The sequence below is a fragment of the Mytilus galloprovincialis genome, chromosome 2, assembly GCF_965363235.1.
Source record: "Mytilus galloprovincialis chromosome 2, xbMytGall1.hap1.1, whole genome shotgun sequence".
NCBI lineage: Eukaryota > Metazoa > Mollusca > Bivalvia > Mytilida > Mytilidae > Mytilus > Mytilus galloprovincialis.
In genome coordinates, this window is record NC_134839.1 from 88,224,326 (window position 1) to 88,248,637 (window position 24,312).

Sequence of the window (24,312 nt, forward strand, 5' to 3'; positions counted from 1 at the left end):
GTTTTTTCCCATGCGGCCGATTTGATTCCACATAATATTTCTTAAATTATTTAGTATTAAGGAGTTGCGGAATGATTGCCTATGAGACAACTGAACTGTAAAAACAACGTTGGTATTAGCATCTAAAGGTACCCGTACAACCTTCAACAATGAGCAAAACCGTTACCATATGCGGCCTGTTTTATTCCACACAATATTTCTTGAATTACAACACATTTTAAAAAGTACAAAAAATATTAACAATACAAGTTCTACAAATAACTTAATTGAGCGAAAGGAGTTATGCTTTTCAATGACGGTTTAAAAAAAATCGTTTTTATTTGTTATCTTCAAAACTTTAAACAGTAGATAGACACTTTGATCATGTTGCTAGCAAAACATGAATTATATACTAGTTTAAATATTGGAGAGTGTCTATTGTTTAAGATTACATAACACACCCACATATACATTTTCTGACATTATTGGCCTAGATAAGGAAAAAGGAAGTAAATCAAACATTGTCAAAGACAGGTAAATATAGAATCAAAATATTGTAACTAATGCTGTATTTATTTTTCAAATAATTCATTGCATTAGTGCATTTGTGGTTTAAATAGGATGTTTTCCCAAAATTGGATCTACAAGATTTTATATGTGTCGGTTATAAAACAATTCACAGTTGTAACAAACGTTGCAAACTTAAAAATAAAGACAAGGTCGAGGTGAGTCAAATTGATAAATAAGAAATTTGCCAACAACCTCAATCAAATTGTCAAAAAACTTTATAAAATACTCTTTTTAACTAAGTGGATCATATCTGTGGAACTTTAACAAAATACTTAATTCATACTTTCTTAACCCATTTCTCTGCCGTCAGTCTATTGTTCTAACAGTGGATTATTTTTCGAGAATCCATTGACGACCATGTAAACTTAAGACAACTTATATCATAAGTTTAAACTTTTAACTTCCGATATGTTATCCTCTCAAAAACAATGATTATTGAAAGGTTCGAACTGGCGCGTATTTTCGATTGTAAAGTCTGTAGTCTATGCATGATTCCACTAGACCAGGAGTGCTGATACAGTTTGTTATTTAAATATCACTCTTATAGCGTATAGCTGTCAATGCATGTCAATAAACTGTATTTATGTCTTTTTGTTATCGAATAAAATATTTAAACACCATGAAATCAAAGAATTGTAAATATTACTTATTAGTACAATTCCTTGATAAAATAAACATGCATGTACACATTACACTTGTCACTTTTAACGTACAAGGCCTTTCCCTTTTCATCATAAAAAAATGTTTACTTTTGGTTTTAGGATTATAAAGATATCATACTATGATCACTTAGATTTTCTCTGTTTGATTATAAATGGTTCAAATATACATCAACATATAACTGACTGCTATGTGAATAAAGTGTGATAAGCTACGACTGTAAAACTACTTCTTTGATGGTAAAACAAGAAACAAAATCGTCAACTTTATGCGGTAAAAATGAAATATAGATACCTCTAAGATTAAAAACTATATTTTGGTAGAGAAAAACACAACTAAAAATAATCATTCAGGGTACTAGGCTTGAACTTGGCACGGTTAATATCACAGTAATTTCTTTCGGTACCAACGACTAGACGATCACGGCTATGAACTGCTTACATGTTACATTGCAAATTTGACATTATTATATATTGTACATTTGTAGCAAAAGCAATTCTGCTTGGGTTTCAGAATGCGTACCACACATAATACTAGTTCATTAATTGATTGACGATGGATGCCAAATGCAATAACGTTAAAATATTCAAAACATAATGAAAGGGAACCAGTTTACACAAAATTTATATAAAATGTTTCAATTCAGACCAATCATGGCATCTATTTTATTATCAACTAGTGTCTAGTGCAGTGGTATTATTGTGAAATTTACACTTCATTCATGTTTAAAGTTTTTAGTCATTTTGAATGTGTGTTGTAAATTGACTCACATGGGAGATTTAAACGACACTGACTTGCTCATTGGGTTGCTGAATAGTACATATGTAAATATTAAAGGTTTCTTAATGTTGGTAATTAATTTTTTTTCAATTTTCAAAAATTCCATATATTAATTATATGTCTTTTTGAATGGATTATAAATACTTAAATCCAATCAATATAAATTATTTGTAATGATTAAACATTAAATGAAATATTTAATTAAAAATATAAAATCTGGTAATAAAAAGGGGAGATAACAACACATTTAAGTTAAATTGAACTTATATTAAGTTAAATATAAATGTGAACCGTGTGGATCTAATCATTTCCAGCTATTAGAGAAGAAAAAAGACAAAATACGATATTATTTTGATGAAATTCCGTTGATTCATTGTCAGATCATGAAACAGATAGCCGTTTTACTAAAAATGGGTTAAGCTAGAGAATTGATAAGAAGTAGTGGATTCGAAAACGATAATCAACTCGCGACTTAAGTCGCTCGTTGATTATTGTTTACGAATCCACTACTTCTTATCAATTCTCTACTACATAATCATATTTCACAACTATTAATCAAGATGATCTCACTTTATCTATAAATGATGTTGTTGACTTAATTTACCCTAAATATTTTAAAGGTTCATGTGGACCTTTTGACTACAATGGCTGCGTTTTCACCCAAAATCACCTCTGCGTATCAAAAATAAAATATGTGCATGTGGAAAGAATAAGTTTAAGAATATCTATTGCATATGGTGAAGCATTCTACTGTTTTCATTGGATATGACGATTAAGTGTTTGAGAGGTTATTTTACATATCTGTAGCCTTGTTTCTTTTTTTACGTATATTGACGCTATTTTTCTATTTATATGTATACTTTAAGGTTCACGTGGACCCTATGGCTAAAATGGCCGTATTTTCACCTCAAAATTTACTCTTTAGTACAGGCAAACCTGTGCATCTGGAAAAGTTTTAAGGCATAGCATGCCTAGATAAATAGAATTCAAATGCATTGTATGATTTAGAAAATTCATAACTTAACTGGATTTTTCCGTACACTTTTTTTCGTCCCTGCATTAGATGATAAAATTAACAAACAGTTGAGTTTACCTTGATATGGTCCACTCAGGTACATAGTTTAAATGACCAATTATTGTCAGATATCTATTGTCCATCTCATGTCCGTGTCAAGCAATACAGCTCACTTCAATTATTACCTGTGGGGAAGTTCTCAAACCTGTTTCCCAACTTAGTTTATTTTGGCACCTTCTGGAGGAATGAAAAAAAGTGCACGGCAAAATCCTGGTAAGTTTTTATTTTTCTTACACATAAAACATATTTAAAAAATTATTTATCTAGGGCATGCTATGCCTGATTTTTTTTACAAATGCGCAGGTTTGTCTGTACTCAGAGTAAATTTTGAGGTGAAAATACTGCCATTTTCGCCATAGGGTCCACATGAACCTTAAACCATCTTATTTTCGCGAGCGATTTATTTTCTCGACTTTCGCGAGTAGAAAGATAACGCGAATATTAATCGTTGCGAATATGTAATACTTGGATCATTCCTTATTGAACTTCAGAAAATCGCGAAATTAAGTATCCGCGAAAATAAAATGGTTTACAGTATTGGTGGTCAATTTTAAAATATTGCTTACTTTAGACTTATGAAGTTATGACGTGACATATAACAACCACAGAGGAAGCGCTGCAGAAGACAAAAAGAAATTTGCAAGTTTATCAGAAGGAGATTTCAAAAATTTATGTTAAATGCAAACGCTGACAATACAAGAAAGCTAACGCAACAAGCTATGATGTTGTTCCTAATACATTATTTACATATGAAATATAAAGAATTAAGGACTTTCATTCAGTCAATACGTTATATCATATTGACACTCGGAAACTCGTCCTGGATCAATATAATCTGAACAGGTCCATATATAACGTATTGACCTCGTCAGAAGTCCATAATATACAGATGAAGCCTTTGTATGAGGCGATACAAGGATATATTGACCTGAAAGAAGTATGTTGACTGAGGACGAAGTCCGAGGTCGATATACTTCTTTGGGTCGATATATCCTGTATTGACCTCATACAAAGGCTATATTTGTTATAATATTAATTTCAGACCATTATGCATATTTGTATCAAAATCGTCATTTGATTTTGTTTGAGATATATCATATTGTCTCCTTGACAATAACAACATATTAGTTGTTATCTAATTTTTTGTTTGTTTGTTTGACATCTTTTTTCGTCAAATAATCGATCACAGATATCATTTGTATCAAAACGTTTAAAGATATCCTGGAATTCATTACATGACGTCACAAAGTAAATGTTTTTTATTAGATATTCTAAGAATAACCGTGCAATATGCTCTGTGCAAAATGCTTTTTGCTATCCGCCGTGTTCTCTCTACCTTCGGAAATATGGTTTAACATGTGACTCTCCCTAAACGAATCAAATTTGTTCAAATATACGAATTAATAATATTGATAATTATTAAATCGAATTAAATAAACTCATCATAGATACCAGAACCAAATTTAGTATATATGCCTGACGCGCGTTTCGTCTACAAAAGACTCATCAGTGACGCTCGAATTTAAAAAAGTTAAAAAGGCCAAATAAAGTACGAAAGGGCCCATTTCTGAGCATATACATATTATGATTTATACAGTAATTTTAAAGATATATTACATCAAATATAAATGATTGAATAACTCTACCCCATACTAGATGGTGTTTAAAATAAAGACATATAAGGGAACGTTTTCACATTAAGTGCTGGCTTCATTAAGAATAAAACCCCGTGCTTTTTATCATATAAAACAAAACTCGTCTTCAACCTGCATAGTTTTGCACTGCACACAACATATTTTATCTTTATAGATCTTTTTATATATACCTCTCAAGAGCTGCCTGATGAGCACTGATTCGAAATTGAGTTTCTCGATATTGAAATTTATTAACTTGACATAATAAGTTCACTTTTAAAGATTTTTTAAATTCAAAACATAAAGTATGCATTTTTCCTCTTTTTAACATTTTTATTATCGTCTATAGTAACTTTCAAGTAAATCCTATATCTACTAATCAGAATATTTTCAAATTTTCAACGTCAATACTTTCTATATCGACATCAATACATTTTAAAATTCAATATGAAATGTAAAAATTCATGTTTCATATGCCATTGTTAGAAAAGAATGGAGTGAACATTTTCGAAGGGAGATAGTAGTTATGTTATATATGTATATGTCATATTGTCATTCCACCAATAAAACATCTGACCAGTAAAAAAAAAATAAAAAAAAAAAAAAAAAAAAATTCAATATTAGAATGCCAAGATGACTTACCTAACTGCGATCAAGCTTTGCGAAAGGTCGTACGACATAATCAGTCATACAATTTCTTTTAAATTAACTCTTTAAGGAACGACCGTTTTCATTGGTCAATTAAAATTTTCGACCTTACACCTGCGAAAATAGAACACACGTACTACGACCGTTTTCATTGGTCAATTAAAATTTTCGACCTTACACCTGCGAAAATAGAACACACGTACTATAACGTTGAATGAACTGATCAATGTTCATGTAGCTGGTCAAGGTCGTTAACAGCTTCCATTGTCGTATTCGCATACATGATTCTGTTTTTGATTATCCAATGACAATTCTAGCTTTTATACATGTGCATGTAAAATATATTGATTTTATAAATTTGTGCAATAATAAAACTTTAAACATTAAATCTTAACAGTTTTCACATCGAAATATTTAATTCAACAGATTAAGAGACGACATCAAAAGTTTTATGTAGGATAAAAAAAACTTCATTTACATAGTTTTTTCACTGACCCCCCCCCCCTTTTCCCCTCTTAGCTTAATTTGGGAGAAATTGCTTGACCAATATGGATAAATGTAAAATCGATGTCAAATAAACAAAATATGAAGCAATTTTTACCCCCACCCACCAAACTATTTGAATTAGTTTTTGTTTTTATCCTGCATTGATCTTTTGATGTCGTCCTTTAGGGAGCCCAGTTTATTTTGTTATCAGTTGGAATCTCTGTCCCGTCGTTTTAAATTTCAGTCTATTCAGTCCTTCTTTTTTTAATAGTTTATCCTGACTTTGTTCACAAAAATTGTCATCTTGCCTTTCTTTTTGCCAAGTTGTTCATCCTGCCGTCTTTTTTTCTAAATGGACTCAATGAATTAACGTTGTACTTGAAATGAAACCGTACTAAACTACAAAATAACCAAATTACATACTAAAGATGTTGCTCGATTTTTTTGTAGTAAATGGGTCTGTTTTATAAACTGTCTTGTTCACTATTCGTATTCTTTCGCAAGTTTTATGTTTTCGACATAGGATAGTGTGATTTTTTCTGATTCAGTTTAAATAACTTGATTTTGAGAAAAAAAATCCCGAAATTTTAAGTAAATTCAGAAACATGTAACCAATCATAATGCTTTGTTTAGAAAAAAATGGAGATGGCAAACCACGGCTCAGTGGAAGCATAGATATGGAACGCCACAGCTGTCTTATGTGGAACTCTGATATTACTTTATGTTGTTTTATTATTACTTAATGATATTTTGTCTTTACTTAATATGGTTTTGACATTACGTAATGATGTTTTAATATAACTCAATATGGAATATTCATTACTTAATGATATTTCCATATTACACGATATGGTTTCGGATTGACTTGATATAGTTATGTCATGACTCAATATGGTTTTGTCATAATTCGATTTGGTTTCACCATTATTTAATATGGTTGAGTCATTAGTCAATGTTGTTTGAACATTACTTGATGTGTATGTGAGTTAACGTAATGTAGTAATTTCATTACATGATGTGGTTTTGCTATTTCGTAATGATGATTTGTATATTCTTTATATAAACAATAATAGTGCATTGACTTGACATATCAACGATATAAGGATGAGGCTTAGAAACGGGGAAATGCGAGGCTGTGCCGAGCTATTTCCCCGTTTCGGGCCGAATCCTTATATCGTTGATATGTCAAGTCAATGCACTATTATTGTCTTTATACTGCAATCTAAAAAAACATTTTCAATTGTTGTTTAATGCGTTAAGGTAATTTATTTGATTTAAATATTTGAGGAAATCCCCTTTAAAAAGGCCTCATATCATGCTCACGGAGAAATTTACAACACAATGAAATGTACATTTACCTGTTGAAACCCACACTCGATGATGAACGAAATCATTTGAGTATGGACTAAAATATCAACCATAAGCATAACAAATTAATGATTTATAGGTTGCAAACAAAAAATATTAAAATGAAATATGTTTTTCCAATAATTGCAAAAGAAACAAGGTTGAGTCGTTCCACTCATCGTTGTATGCATTGGAAACAAGAACAGGTTCAAGAGGTCGTATGAATAAGTTAATGTTATTTCGGCAACTTCTATTTAAATATTCATGAGGAAAAGTGTTATCGGGTCAGTGACTGTATATGACATAGCAATATACAGTCAACGCATTTTGACTGCTCAAATAGAACGAGTGCAGTATAAATGGTTTTAACATTACTTAATGATGTTTCAAAATTTGACAATTTTACACTACTTGATGTGTTTGTTTCATTATTTGATGTGGTCTTGTCATTCTTTGATGTGGACCTGTCATTCTTTGATGTGGTTTTCCCATTACTTGATGAGGTAAAACCACGTGACCAATTCGGAAAAAAACTGTTCTATTTTTAGATAGATTTCCATGTTGTATGTGCCTTGAATGCGTGTGGCCATCCATCTAAATAGTATTCCAATTAAAGTTCGGGTTACGGTTTGAGTTAAACTTTGAGTTAGTTTTCGAATTGAAGTCATGCTTAGAATTAAAGTTCTAGTCAGCATTGAGTTTCGAGTTGGACTTCGCGTTTGAGTCACATTTAAAGGCAGAGTTCTAGTTACAACTTTGAATTTGAGTAAGATTCGAATTTAAGTCTCATTTGGATTAACTAAGATTTCGAGTTGAAATTGGAGCTATTTTATGTGTCTTTTTGAGTTCGTAATTAAATTATCTATCGCGGAACAAGGGCTTTTGCTCGGGCTTCCGAAAGGAGGGCTCAGGGATATGCGTACTAGATAAACAATGTTAAAGTATACAAAACACAACATAGGAGTTGAAATAAAGTTAGATGTGGTGTTATTGTCAATGAGACAACTATCCACAAGAGTTTAAATGCAGTGGATGTAGAAATCATATATAGGCAACCGTACAGCCTTCAACACTCTGTATAGTCAGCTACAAAAGACCACCATGCACTATGTGAAAAAAAAACGAAAAAAATAATGGTCTATCTTACAAAAAAACAAATATGACACATATGTATACAACGACAACAATTAAACTTCATGCTCCTTGACTTGGGGCAGGTACATAAAGAAAGTGGATGTGGCGGAGTTTAACATGTATGTGAGCAAACATCGGACTGTAACAGTAGTGTAACAGCACAACACGATAAAAAAAATGTAAACTAAACAAAGTGATGCCCCGCACTCCACCCATTAAACCGCTTATACCCCAAAAAGGACAAAGTTCAATTTTTCTCCCAAAAGAGGAAAAATGATAAAAAGAAAAAACCCTGACCACATGCACAGCTTCAATACATGTACAAACAGCTAGCAGAGTGATAAATTCCTAGCATCAGACCTTTGTCATTTTTGGGAAATTTACTTGCATATATAAGTAGGGCGTTTCCAGATTACTCCTCCTACAGTTTGAATGCTAGGAATTTCTCTCAACATTCTCCCAAAAGAGCACATATTAATAAAAATTAAACCATGACCACAGGCAGCACACCTTTAATATATGTACAAACAGATAGTAAAGGGAAACTTCCTAGGATTCAAACTGAGGAGTTATACGGAATAACTATATACCCATAATGGGACGGAAAGACGGACGGAAGGACAAATGTTAAACACATTGCCCCCAACTATCAGTTGCGGTAAAGTTGCGGTGGCTTAAAAAAAACCAGTTAAATTGGCTGACTCAATAGAGTCGGTATGACTGGGTAATTTAAATCCATCGGGTGTGATCTCGGGTCCCCCAGAAAGGTAAGGAGATTCTTCTCAACGTGTGGCACCCGTCGTGTTATTCGCGAAATTACAAACCTAGTGATTTGGTTTTATTTGGAAGTTCACATTCGAGTGAAAGATAGAGGTATTATGGTTCCGACAACTGGAACATGTTCGTCGTCACATGTGAAACAGATATTCTAAAAAGTTTGTTTTGCAATTAGTGCGAGATAGATCAGAGAATTCAATTGATTAAAAGTAAAAGATTGATATTCGTATATATGTTCAAATGATCATTAACGCTAAACAAATTTGGAGAATTCTTATTTTATAGTATTGATGCTTTTTCGCTTAGTCCGAGCCCCCCTCCCCCGATTTTCCTGTGATTTAAGTGTGAGTTGATTTGAGGTGTCTCATTTGTCAACAAAAAATATTAGTCTTTTGATTTGTGTCGAGTCTGCGACATCAATGTAGCGGCAGATAGACACAATAACGTCGTCGAAAGTGGCGTCATTTCGGGACCCTTCATAGCTTACTATGGGGTAAGGAGTATAGGAGTTTTTCCTCAATATCAAGAAAAAGCATCTACAGAAAAAAAACTCAAATTGTTTTGACCGATGAATGTACAGCCGATCAACATTACGCTTTTACACTGAAAGCAGCAATATCAGGCGAGACACAGCGTCCCGTGGACTATTAAAAAAAAATATTATAATACCGCTTCTATTTGAGAACTTCGGATCACATAACAGGAACAAGTGGTTTGGGGATATCCCAATTATGTCCGAAATACTGTAAAAAATTTAGGATTTTATTTTTTTATTATTGTCTGCCGTTCCCCTTTTTCAAACCAAATAACTCTGAACAACCACTCGAACTTTAATTTGAACTTTATCTTTGGCGATACTCATCCATTACATTACATCTCCAAACAACAACTAGGGCACTACGATCAGAGGGCAGCCTTAGACTCGAACTGCCACATGTCCGAACAAAAACGTACGGTGAAAGACAATTTAATCGTGCTGCCGCTACCCTATGGAACAATCTACCTGTACAAATTCGTCACTCTAAATCTGTTCAGTGTTTTAAAAAACAATTGAAGACATATTTTTACAGACTTGCGTTTAATAAGCTGTTATCTTAATTCTTATTCCTTTTATTTGAAAATGTGCTGTGATTTTTGTTTTTTTGTTTTCTTTGTACAATTTTTATTCTAGCAAAAGTTTTCATGACCATTTCAATTATTTATCATAATCTTTCTGCTAAATTTTTAATATATTTTCGCTTTCTATGTTTTAATTATTTTTATTTTTTTTTTGTACTTATTATTGATTTTAATTCTATTATTTTTCTATCAATATAATTATTTATGTTCATATATCTTTCATATATACGTTTTTAGTTCTTTTAAACATAACATTTTTTATTTCATTTTGTTTTGTGGTTAACTTAATATATTTTTATCATGTATATATATATGTAAAGCGCCTTAGAGCGATTTTATTGTTATATAGGGCGTTATAGAAATTTTTACTATTATTATTATTATTATTATTATTAAAGCATATTAAACAAATTAAAGTGTGTGACTCAAACTCGAAGTCCAACTCGAAACTCAATTGTAACTAGAACTTTAATTCTAAGCATGACTTCAATTCGAAAACTAACTCAAAGTTTAACTCAAACAGTAACCCGAATTTTAATTTGAACACTAATTAGATGGATGGCCACACGCATTCAAGGCACATACAACATTGAAATCTATCTAAAAATAGAACAGGTTTTTCCGAATTGGTCACGTGGTTTTACCTCCTCAGGTAATGGGATAACCACATCAAAGAATGACAGGTCCACATTAAAGAATGACAAGACCACATCAAATAATGAAACAAACACATCAAGTAGTGTAAAATCGTCAAATTTTGAAACATCATTACGTAATGTTAAAACCATATAAAGAATAGACGAATCATCTATACGAAATAACAAAACCACATCATGTAATGAAACAACTACATTACGTTAAGTCACAACCACATTGACTAATGACACAACCATATTAGATAATGGTGAAACCACATCGAGTAATGACAAAACCATATTGAGTTATGACATAACTATATCAAGTCAATCCGAAAACATATCGTGTAATATGGAAATATCATTAAGTAATGAATATTCCATATTGAGTTATATTAAAACATCATTACGTAATGTCAAAACCATATTAAGTAAAGACAAAATATCATTAAGTAATAATAAAACAACATAAAGTAATATCAGAGTTCCACATAAGACAGCTGTGGCGTTCCATAGTATATAGATCTATGGTTTATTATACGATGTGATGATTTTGTATTTCATTTTAAATACGCATTCATTATACAAATATAGCCTTTGTATGAGGTCGATACAAGGATATATTGACCTGAAAGAAGTATATTGACTGAGGACGAAGTCCGAGGTCGATATACTTCTTTGGGTCGATATATCCTGTATTGACCTCCTCATACAAAGGCTATATTTGTTATATTATTAATTTGCGACAATATTTGTATCAAATCGTCACTTAGGTTTGTTGGAATTTTATAGATATATTACATTGTCTCCTTGACAATAACAACATTTTAGTTGTTATTTCATATTTTGGACAGCTTATGTATTTGAAGATTTTTTTCGTCAAATAATCGATCTCAGATATCATTTGTTTCAAAACGTTTTTAAACAATATCCTGAAATCCATTACATGACGTCACAAAGTATATCGGTTTTTAGATATTCTAAAAATAACCGTGCAATATGCTTTTTGCAGGTCAATATGCATTTTGCTATCCACCGTTTTCACTCTACCTTCGAAAATATAGTTTAACATGTGACTATCCCTAAACGAATCAAATTTGTTAAAATATACGAATTAATAATATTACTTCATATCACTTTGGCGGATAGTTCAAGCATGTTATGCAAGGCTCTATTCTTACGGTATTAAATTAAAAGATAAATGTTCATCCGATTAAAATCGAAAACATTACACTTATATTATTCCTTATAAACTGCGACATTTCTCACAAGTATTTATTTATAATTTAGTTCCACACATGCAAAAGAAATAATATTCGCCGATGTAACATGGTCAGGATAATAACGTAGCGCTAGTAAGAAAGAAATTTAAAATGGTTCATAATTATTATATGCATTCGTATAAAAGCGGCACATGTATTTTATTTTATCCATATATTTTTCAAAATTCGATACAAGATAATTGTTTTGAGGCATGCATAAACTGAGAACAAAGAATATTAATTTATATAAATATTTCGACCCCACTATTTGAAATTCACAAAACATTTATCTAATTCTTTTGACTAAAGATTTGTAAACTATTTACGTTCGTAGTAACATAGTACATTCCATTGTCGGTCACGTGTGTCAATTCACATGCATACTACGATTGTTGTTGAAATTGAATCTTTCGGCCAATGAAATGAGACGTTACAAGTTGTTTGTTTGTGATACGACAGAATGTTATCAATGAACTATAAAACTCTAAACTTGACTGCATTTTAGTGTATAACATGTGTGAGTGTGAATACTTGTGAATAGGGCTTGTTTTAACAAATGATCCTTTTCTAAACCATTAATTCTGTGCAAAAACTTACAAATAGAACAAACAATGTCAATATGCAATGGAGTACGACAAAACTCTCCAATTACAGCTAAATTACATGACTTTTTATTTACCTCGAGATGTATTTGTAAATCTTTTAAGCAATCTTACTAAATTATTTAAGGCATAGACCCTAGATAGATAAAATTCAAATACAGGCGCTGTATTTTTACATCCTGTCATTGTATTATTGTGTTATATGCTAAAATTTTGTATTCTTGTCTTTCATGTTTGCTAATGTGTTTTGCCTACATGTCTTTTTGTGTAACATAATGTTGACTGCTGTACCCCAATGTTTGATAATTGTACTTTCTATGTATGTATGTTTGTTTTGTTTTGCACATCGTTGTCACAATAATGGAATTTTATGCGACTGCCATACAAGTGAGAGGTTTAGCTAGCTACAAAACCATGTTCAATACACAATTGTCTGCAAAAGAAAATGCATGTACCTTCTACATAAGAAAATACATGTACTAATTCAGGAATATGACAGTTTTTTTCAATTCGTTTGATGCGTTTGAGCCTTTGATTTTGCCATTGATTAGGGACTGTCCGTTTTCAATATTCCTCTAATTCGATGTTTTTGTGATTTTACTTTTATGCTATAAAAAATTAAAAAAATCTTACTAAATGTTGATATGATCTTAATGCCGTCGCTGCTGAAGATGATAAAATTGAGATCGGTTGAGTTTTGCTTAATATGTTCCACCCAATGAAAAAAATTAAAATAAAAAAGAAACTTAACTCCGGGGAAAATTCAATCGGAAATTCCCTAATCACATGGCAAAATCAAATGACAAAACACATCAAACGAATGGACAACAACTTGTCATATTCCTGACTTGGTACAGGCATTTTCAAATGTAAAAAATGGTGGATTTAACCTGGTTTTATAGCGCTAAACCTCTCACTTTTACAACAGTCTCATCAAATTCCGTTATATTTACAACGATGCGTAACAAAACAGACAAAATAAATAAAATAGTCAAAATATGGGTACAGCAGTCATTTCTGTGTTTTAATCTTAAATCAAACAATTTTACAAAAAAACACAATGATATAGTTCATATCACTAATTATTGTTAGTTATACATGTCCGTCTATCGTCAATGTCAAAATCACACCCATTTTAATTTTTGTTGTGCGTGATGCTCAGTCTTTGGTGATTTTCCAGTTGTTTGTCTGTTTCAATATTTCTTTTTAAGCGTTTTCACTTAATTCTCGACTTATGAGTTCGGATGTCCCTTTGGTATCTTTCGCCACTTAAAATATGTTTTCTTTTTATACTTTGTTTGATAAGAAAAAAAATTCCCAATACTTGTACATATGAAATATGTGCAGTTAAACAGGATAGTAATGTCAATACATTATCCGATCTCTGTATCTAGAAATATTTCAAAATCTAATAAACCCTTTTTGTTATTTTGTAGAATAATCAGTTCCTAAATTAAACTTTAATTTCTAAACAGCTTTTATACAACCATCGTTTCTGCAATAAAAACTATTTAGGGAATGACTGCAAGGTTGACTCCAATTAGGAATTGCTTTAGTCACGGTTTTGTTCTATTCTTATCGTGTGTTTTAAAGACAGTCACAACTGTTTGGTCATTGAACAAATTCTCTGAATATATTTGAAGATTTAAGATTTTCAAAACCACACAACTGGGGTTTATGAGTCACAGTATCAAATAAAGGGGAATCAATGGGTTCTACAAAGACAAGACGAAGCAATAATCAATGTCTTAGCCGATGCAATAGATACATTACATTCAATAAAGTATGGATGAAATTCATAACTTTTGTTGTTGTGGGGTGAATCGTATCTATAGGTTACAAGAGCGCAATTATATGTTTACATTTTACCGGCAAGTTCTTTACCCCCAAGATGGTACTCACAATAGAATCCTATACGGCTTCTGATTGGTTGATACAGGATTGGAATTACATTTAATCGAAATATGCCTTTTTCATTAAGCGAAAAAAGTAGACGATCTTTTTCAACAGCATTTTAAGTCAATTTGAGCCGAATGACCCTATATATTTTCCTGGTTGTAATGCAACACTGGCATTTCTAGTAACAGGAACTGCTACCCGTTTTTCCCTAGTTTGTGTAGTCTTCGAGAAAAAAAATACGGAACACTAGTGGTACCCTATGGAAAATGCATTACGAATAATTGCGCTCTTGTAACCATTAGCATTTAAATTACTGATGACATAATTATTTTATTTATCTCCGAGTCATTATTTTGTGGTTTTTTTTTTTCAGTATAAAGATAGCAGGTCATGTAAGTATTCATCAGACAAATTGCTGAAATGATAAGCAATTATTTGAAATATGAACTATAATTGATTGTAAATATTATTCTCATTTTTTAAAATGCGCTTTATTCCATATATACTAGTCAACAAAAGAAACAATACACGACTTTAGAATAAAATTTATCAAAAAGCATTAAAACTAACACAAAACGAGATACACTATTGTAAAAAGCTTTCATTTGCAATGTATGCACATATGATAATGAAAATCAAAACCTGTCGGAAAGTAACTAAATTCCATGTAAACGATCATAGGGTGCAAATAATTTTTGTGGAACAAACACAAAATCGACACATAATTTTTAAGTTCTAAATGAATTTTCAAATTTGTTTAAAAATATTCAATATTCTAATCAAGTAATGTTCATATTGTTACTAATGGGTTAAAGTATTGGTTTTATTTTTAATTTTTGGTACAAAGTGTTTTTTTGAAATCTCAAAAAATAAAAAAAAATTAAAAAAAATGTTTTCGTCTCAAATCAATGTTTTAGATATGAAATTAACACCCTGTAAATTTGGAACCTTTCGGATGAGTTTTAAGAGTATTAACGGTTTTTTTTAAATTCTCTTTACACAAACTGACAATGGTAAATCAATTGATAATGTTTACATTTTAACGATTTCTTGTTGCTTTACAAATAAACAAGGAAACTACCGTAACGATTTAAAAAGAATTGATGGCAAACATTGTCTTTATTTTTAAATGAGAGGTTGGCATCATTAGTTGGAACTACTGTTTTTAAAATTGTCGATTTATGTAAATTTTGTCAAAAAAAAAGAATTTCGCCAATTGACGTAATGAGAGCAAAAAAATATTTTTTTAAACGGATCTATATTTCAATGGTCATTAAATATTACTACCTTCAATATAAGTTCTATAAACGGAAAACTTCATCTTTAATTTGAAAAAAAGTCGTGTATCGTTTCTTTTGTTGACTAGTATAGATCTGAAACATGTATGTATGAATATACTGGAAAATACCTGTTAAGTTCAGATAGCTGTCAAATTTTGAAATTTTGAGAAAAAAAAATAATTCTGAAACACATATCAGCAGCAAACATGTTTTCATGCATAAAAATAAAAAAAATATGACATTTCTTGTGAATATCTAGAAGCTACCAAAAGTTCTTGGTAGGATTAAAATGACGTTTATAGTTGTGATATACATGACCCTAACACCAGCAAACATTTTAACAAAAAACAAAATACCATAATTACTACAAAATGTTTGCTAAAGGAAGTATTTATCAAGTTAATTCGAAAAGTTACTACGGTTGTTAACAAAAATGAGTTAATTTATATACGGCATATAACCGAAACAAGACCTTCGGGCCTCTATTGCGTTTATATTTCAAATTTCCCTATTCTACTATTCTGAAAGATTTCAATTCAGTGTGTTTGTTAACAGTTTTGTCGCTATATATTCCGTGCTTCAAGGCATTTTTGGATAGCAACAACCATCTATTAGTCTTAGCAGTACACGTAAAGGTGTGATTTCAATTTAAATCAAGCTTCATATAATGTGTTTTATTTATATTTTAGGTCTACAAACAATGTTACCGATGTCTCTTCCAATGATACAACAACGGGCCTATCACTTGGGGCACTGGGCATAGCTGTAAGTAGATTCACATAAATCAACAATATAAATGACATGTCCTATGCGGTGAAAAATACATCAGGTTAAAGTTTTGTAACGGTACCTTATCATGAACTTGAGGTCCCTAAAATTGGTACATATCTTTATTTAAAGGTTAACATTTGTCCCAATTATCCCAAATTGGGTTTTACTCTGCTTTTACTAATTAATGTAAAGACAAAAACGAGGCGAGAATGGGGTATGAATTCATTTGGATTCTTGCTTTAAGTCTTTTTTTTTTAGTAAACTAAAAAAGATGTTTGTCATAACTGAATTACTATCAAGATCGTGTTGAAATATATTTGAACATCATATAAGTATCTTTGCACATCATATACTGACAAGTGCTCATCATGTAAGGGTAAATGCACATCATATAATGAAAACTGGCATAACAAGACAGTTTTGGCGTTCCATACCCTAGGTTATATAGCAACTTATGGTCTTCAACCATAGATACGTGTTTATACTGGAAACTTATCCGAGTTTTGAAAAAAATCTAATGAAAATAATTTGAACAGAAACAATAAAATTATAATTCAAAAGACATTATTTCACATATGTCAGTATAAATATATAGTTTTAAAGTAAAAAACACAAAAGATCACATCATAAATCGAACATTGTTTCTGTTAGCGCTTTCACCGCATTTTCCTGCTAACAGAAACAATGTTCGATTTATGATGTGATATTTTTTGTGTTTTTTTTACTTTTAAACTATATTATCTGTACCAAGTTTTTTTTTATTTATCAAAATATATATGTTTAATTTTATGTATATGTATATATATATAATTCGTCTTAACATCAGCCCAACAATGTTAGACCTGTTAATTTGCTTTCGCGAATTTTTTGTTCTTCCCTCGCCGGGATTCGAACTCGTGCTACTAAATAAAGTGACACTAAATCGCCTTGCACTATATCAGACGAGATAGACCACACGACCACCTATGCTTCATAGATATATATGTGTTCCATATAGATGAATGGAACCGTTACTTTTCCAAAGAAAGTTGAAAAGTTTGTTTAGCCTATATATAATTGATAAGTATCGGATAGCGCGAACGTACCCCGAACGGATAACTTTTTTTGAACCCGTTCATGTCTGTAAGACGTCCGTTCTCATCCGTTAGTTATCCGTCCATATCAGTTTCATTTCCGTTTAGTGTCTGTTTTACCTTTCGACGTCCGTTCTGCCCGGTGTAAAATTTTGAGCATGTTCAAACGGATAAAGTGTCTGTTGAACGTCCGGTAGGCGTTCGTTTTTTAAGGTACTCGTCCGTTCTTTTTTCGTTTTGTATCCGTTGCTTGTCCGTTATACATCCGTTGGAGGTCACAATTATAATCTCCTCAGTGATGATTCAGATATTCACGTTTAAAAATCCAGAACTTAATACAACCTCTAAAAAGCTTATAAAAGCTTATAAAACCGATAAAACCAAAAACTGTAAAAAAAAAAACGGACAAAAAAAAATCAGAGAATGCATGCAGGAGGAACATTCTATAATTCAATATTATATTCGAAGATTGAGAACAACAAAATATAGACCAATAAAATAATTTCGGTATTTACATGCCAATTTAATGAGCTACTTATCTGGTAACACTCTCAGAGATCACTGTTAGCATATTTTATTAAAGAAATCATTATATATATAGCTACAAGGGAAAAGACAAAAATACGAACTTTCAAGAATCTCTGACTTATAGTCCGTGAGAAAACTGAAAGGACAGTTTCATAAGGCATATATAACGTACAGACAGGATTGAAACGGTATACCCCCTTTTTATAAATGGACACTATGGGATCTTCAATTGTAGTCACATACCAACCGCATTTATCTGTAAGGATAATATTATTTCAATAACCCATGCAACAAAAACTTGAAACATCTATGTGGTTATTGTCACAGCATTGTGGCATGTCGCTTTAGTGTTAAACTATTGAAACAATATTGCCATCTTGCTATTCCAGGGACTACCTGTACCAAGCTAATGTATATATTTTGAAAGAATGCTTGTAATTAATTGAAAATGATGCGACTGTCATACAAGTTAGAGGTTTAGCTAGTTATAATAAAACCAGGTTAAATCCACTATTTTCTTCAGAGGAAAATGCCTGTACCAAGTTAGAAATATGACAGTTGTTATCGATTATTTTGATGTGTATGAGGTTTTGATCTAGCCATTTGATTAGGGACTTTCCGTTTTGAATTTCCTCGGAGTTCAGTATTTTTTTGTTTTTACTTTTTTTCCATTACTGGTTCAATATAATTTCAGACGTGTAGACATATGAGCAAAAAAACGAAACATAGGGTAATAATATAAAGATATATACGTTGGAGTTTATGTCAGTTTCTTAAGTGGTATATGGTATAAAACACAATAATAATAAAATGCGCTTTAATGACTTATGGAGATTTTATGAATCTTATTCTTTATGGCCTATATGCATTATATATACAATTGTACTTCTGTTTTGTATTTTTGTTGTAATTCTGTATAAATGTTTTTCTATATTTCATATCATTGGATTTTACCTATATTAAATTATTATTTGCAAATCTATCACATCTATTATGTACTGTATAAACACATAAGAGCTTTGCTACATCCTCAAATGAAGAAGGTATCTAAAATCTTGAAGATGCAAGCTACAACTGTGCATTCATCATGTTCATTCAAAGCATTATTGACCCCAAAAAATAATACTTACCAGAACCATCTAATTTTTGTACGCTTTTTTGTTTTTGATTTTTTTCCTTTTTTTGTATGTTTGCTGTAGCTAAAATTTGACTTTCCACAAAGTGGGTATGCATCTTAAACTAGTAATCGAATTAATAATAGACCTGTCATTGCTTTCGTACTGTGGTATTGACCGGAATGATTTAGTATATTATTGATAAACAGACTTTCCCCTTAAATGCAAATTGTAAAGGGGATACACTTCCCAGTATTTAAAAAAAATACTGAATCTCTAGAAACACATTTAAAGCTCCTTAGAAATAGAACATGTGACCGTGCTCAATTCTGTAAACTGATATTTTCATTCAAAGGTAACATCAAGACAATACCACCGAAGACTTGTTAACGCACATTTACATACATACTCTGATACAACTGTACAACAAGATATTCTTATTTTTCAGATTTTACTTTCAATTTTTCTTTCCTTTTTTGAAACAAACAAACGGGGAGGAAGACCAGGTATTGTAGTGTAAGTATTCCAACTGAATATTCATCTTCTATAACATTCGTATAACAAATTAAAATGATTTAACAGATGGGTATCAGACATCGTTTGCAAACAATTCTGTTCCTGAAAGAATGGATTTAAAATGAATGGAATAGCGTACTTATTATTTATTTCAGAAACGAAACCATTACCTTTTTTATATAATGACAATTATCTGAATTTTTATTTCATAAAACCGACATAAAATATTAATAAGGCAAACAAAACAAAAAGCCAACGAAAGACACTGAAAAAGAAGGTAATAGGCACAATAAGAGTGCACAGTACAATGAACATCACACACAAAACTATAGATTCAACAATTCAAACCCATCAAATTGTTACCAAGGACCGCAATCTCTGGTAATCTATTATGATATAGATGCCCTATAATAGTCCACATAATACAATTCTGTTGCCCGTTAAATGTGTGAAGAGATGATTTCAATTTTAACTTAAGATTATGTCCTGAAAGCCACTTTATCAAGATATTTTTTTTCTGGAAACGAGGTAATTTTTTTCTTCAAAATGGAGATATTCATCCAATACACAGATGCTGTTAAAAAAGAAAGAGACGGGGGATTCATTGAGACATTTATAACTAATGTTGATAAAAAAAAACTGACAGCCCCAAAAAATCGGATTACGGAGAATAGACCATGATAACACACTTCATAGAAAACTGATCACGAACCTAAATGAAATGCAACACAAAGATAAAACAGCTTTCCACTGTCAATTTCCAGGATATGAGACAGACATACTGTAACTTTGGTATCTTTATTTTAATTTCAATGGGATATTTTCAATTTATAAGATTAAACATATTTCTATAGTATGATAAAATCATCATTATCCCAGAATGAGAAGTGCATGATGATGTTAACTTTTTCTACTTGATTTGACTGTCTTCAAGTAGATTTGTGCCATCCAGAATTGTAGCATGTTGTGTTCCAATAGACATACTGTGGTTTCATTTATTTTCGTTGGTACCAATTTTCTTGAATTGTTAAGGAAAAAATCCTGAAATATTTTTGATGTCAGCTTAAAGAAAATTCCAACTTTTTGAGTATTGAAATTCGTGGTTCAACCACGAAATCTTACAAATATTAATGAATACAACGTATCATATCTTATTTTTCAAATTTTTGAAGAATGTAACGTGCCCTATAGTTGTTGTTATCTATAAAAGAAAATATGATTTTTGTTTGACTTTTCTTTTTTTTTTTTTATATAAAAAAGGATTGAATAATAAAAATACTAATGTTTCATTTTTATACGCCCGTCAAAATTTTGACGGGACGTATTATGGTTTACAAATGTCCGGTGTCCGTCCGTCCGTCCGTCTGTCTGTCCGTCTGTCTGTCCGGCGTAAACATGTGGCACCATAACTTGAGAACGACTTATCTAAATTTCATGAAACTTAATATAGTTGTTTTTTTATGATGGTCAAATGATCTGTATACTTTTTGGTGAAAATTAGATTTTAACTATTTGAGTTACGGCACTTTGTAACTAAAACAGGGGTGTGTTTTTTTTCACATGTCGCACCGTATCTCAAAAACGATTCTTGATTATTGCTTAAAACTTTACACACCTCTTAGTTATATTAATCTCAATATCTGTATACTTTTTGGTAATGATTCAAGATTTCATTTTTGAGTTATTGAGTATTTTGTAAAAAAGGGGGAAGGTTTTTTACATGTCGCACCGTATCTCAAAAACGATTTATGATTATTGCTTAAAACTTTACACACTTCTTTGTTATATTAATCTAAAGATCTGTATACTTTTTGGTGATGATTCAAAATTTCCTTTTTGAGTTATTGAGTATTTTGTAAAAAAGGGGGAAGGTTTTTTACATGTCGCGCCGTATCTCAAAAAGGATTTATGATTATTGCTTAAAACTTTACACACTTCTTTGTTATATTAATCTAAAGATCTGTATACTTTTTGGTGATGATTCAAAATTTCATTTTTGAGTTATTGAGTATTTTGTAAAAAAGGGGGAGGGGTTTTTTACATGTCGTGCCGTATCTCAAAAACGATTTATGATTATTGCTTAAAACTTTACACACTTTGTTATATTAATCTAAAGATCTGTATACTTTTTGGTGATGACTCAAAATTTTATTTTTGAGTTATTGAGTATTTTGTAAAAAAGGGGAGGGTTTTTTTTACATGTCACGCCGTATCTCAAAAACAATTTATGATTATTGCTTGAAACTGTACACACTTCTTTGTTATATTAATCTAAAGATCTGTATACTTTTTTGTTTGATTCAAAATTTTATTCTAATGATATTTGTAAAAAAAAAACAGGGTTGGGGGGGGGGGGGGGGGGTTTCACATGTCCCGCCGTGTCTCAAAAGCAATAAATGGTAATTGCTTAAAACTTTCTCAGAAACTATTTATGATTATTGCATAAAACTTCCACACAAGACGTCGGGCGTATCATGCGCTCATGGCGCAGCTGTTTATTTATTCTTTTACTTGTCATTATGAATTTTGCCACTTTCTTTTTTTCAATAGAAAAATGACCGGTCCGGTCGTATTTCTGACATAAAATGCTAGCAAAGAAAATTATAAAAACAAAAAGACCTATACAGTTAATTTAACATTTCCCTTCATAGAATCTATGCATTCATATTTCAAAAGACTATGCACCTTAAATGGGTTTTTAAAACTTATTTTTTTTTGTATTTTTACAATGCATGACATAAAAAACTAGAAACGCTTACTTATTATTGCAGAATATAACATGTGAAAATATTTCAGGCCGATAAACTTCCTGGAGGATGACAATTTAGCTATTATTTATACAGCTGCGTTTGGATGTACTTCAGTTAACCTGGTGTCTTTAATATTTCAAAGAGGAACAGTTTTAGACTCGTTGAATATTCCAACATTAGTAAGCCCCTGGGTCAGAGGTAAGCGATCAATGTTTTTCAAAGTTTATGCTCAATACAAAGCAATAACATGTTGAATCGTTAATACTGTTAGATATATATGAGAAATTGGCTACACATGGCATACATTATACAACTCACATATCTTCGCTATGTTGTATGTAGAAATCCCCGACTTTTTGTGCTATTAATTGCACTTTGTCAATACAACTATTTCACATACAACGCCTCTTTTTCGGAGATATTGTTTATCTACTAGTTTCAAAGTATATAATCTCTATGTTTGACCTTATAGAGACACAATATAGGAGTTTTACCAGTATTTACATTTTGTATATACATAGATTGCGGTCTAATTTGAATTTCTTTCTTATTATTATCATCATATTTTGGAATAAAAAGTAGAGCTCTAATTACTATCCTAATGCTAAATTATATCGATGTCAAACACATTATTTGGAGGTTACCTTATATCTGCAGTTAATTCGGGATAAACTAATTACAATAAAACTTGAAATCTAATAATTGTTTGTCATTCTGTCATCCTAAGTGCTATGTGTTTCCTTATTCTACATTGGCTAGATGTATACGAGGAGGGTTGAGATCTCACGAAACATGTTTAACCCCGTCGCATTGTGGCGCCTGTCCCAAAGCCAGGAGCCTCTAGTCTTGAATGTTATTTTTAAAAATTTAGTTCATTTATATTTTTTGGTATTTATTGTGACGTCCATTTTCACTGAACTAGTAGACAATTTTATGTAGGGGCCAACTGAGGTCCGCCACCAGGTGCGGGATTTTCTCGCTGCGTTGAAAAGCAATTGGTGGCCTTCGGCTGATGTCTGTTCTTTGGTTGGTTTGTTGCCTCTGTGACATATTCGTCATTTCAATTATCAATTATATGAATTCATTCGTGACAGTTGATCAATTCAAAGATCTCAATTAAATTTTAGTTCCAATATGTCTTTTGACGATATATCACCACCGTGTACAATGATCACCTAGGTCTTGCCACTAATGCCAAAAATTAAAATAAATAGCCTAGGCTAGAAAATATGCTACTAAGTCAAACCTGTTCAGCCACTAGGACACATGCATTACGTCATATTACCATGCACACCGGCTCAGTATACGCCTGTTTGCTTACTTTGGGCAGACAGATTCAGACAGATTCACCTTGGCATCAAATGACATTCCGCAATTCGTTTGTCTTTAATACAAGTAATACATTCTAAGTTGGACAAAGGTGTTGTGGTTGCGGGCTCGGCATTTAAAGGAGTAATAGGGTGTAAAAAAGACGGAGTTTAGCCATAGTCGTAAAATTGATTTGTAATATAAACATTTAAATTTAAAATATCAGTTATCTAATTATCACTATCAAATGCATGTGAGTTAGAATACTCTTTCATGAATATTTGAAAATGGTGCTTCAGACGATTATATGTTACAGATTAGACCTTTCATTTGTTTAAGGCACTGGCTACGGTTACATGGAAAT

The 24,312-nt window shown here is 31.4% G+C and overlaps 1 protein-coding gene across 2 annotated transcripts in view; it reads left to right on the forward strand.

Annotated features, from left to right (window-relative positions):
* The first annotated feature begins 424 nt into the window (after positions 1 to 424).
* LOC143064757 (stimulated by retinoic acid gene 6 protein-like) overlaps positions 425 to 24,312 on the forward strand; it is a 64,809-nt gene continuing 40,921 nt past the window's right edge. Inside the window, exons 1-5 of one of the 2 annotated variants that reach the window (XM_076237829.1) lie at positions 425 to 513; positions 14,981 to 14,999; positions 16,577 to 16,652; positions 19,823 to 19,890; positions 22,687 to 22,838. In XM_076237829.1, coding sequence (XP_076093944.1) covers positions 14,998 to 14,999; positions 16,577 to 16,652; positions 19,823 to 19,890; positions 22,687 to 22,838 — 298 coding nt within the window. In that variant the 5' untranslated portion in view covers positions 425 to 513; positions 14,981 to 14,997. Of the gene's footprint in view, positions 514 to 573; positions 705 to 14,980; positions 15,000 to 16,576; positions 16,653 to 19,822; positions 19,891 to 22,686; positions 22,839 to 24,312 lie in introns of those variants that run through there. The other variant, XM_076237831.1, reaches the window with a different exon arrangement.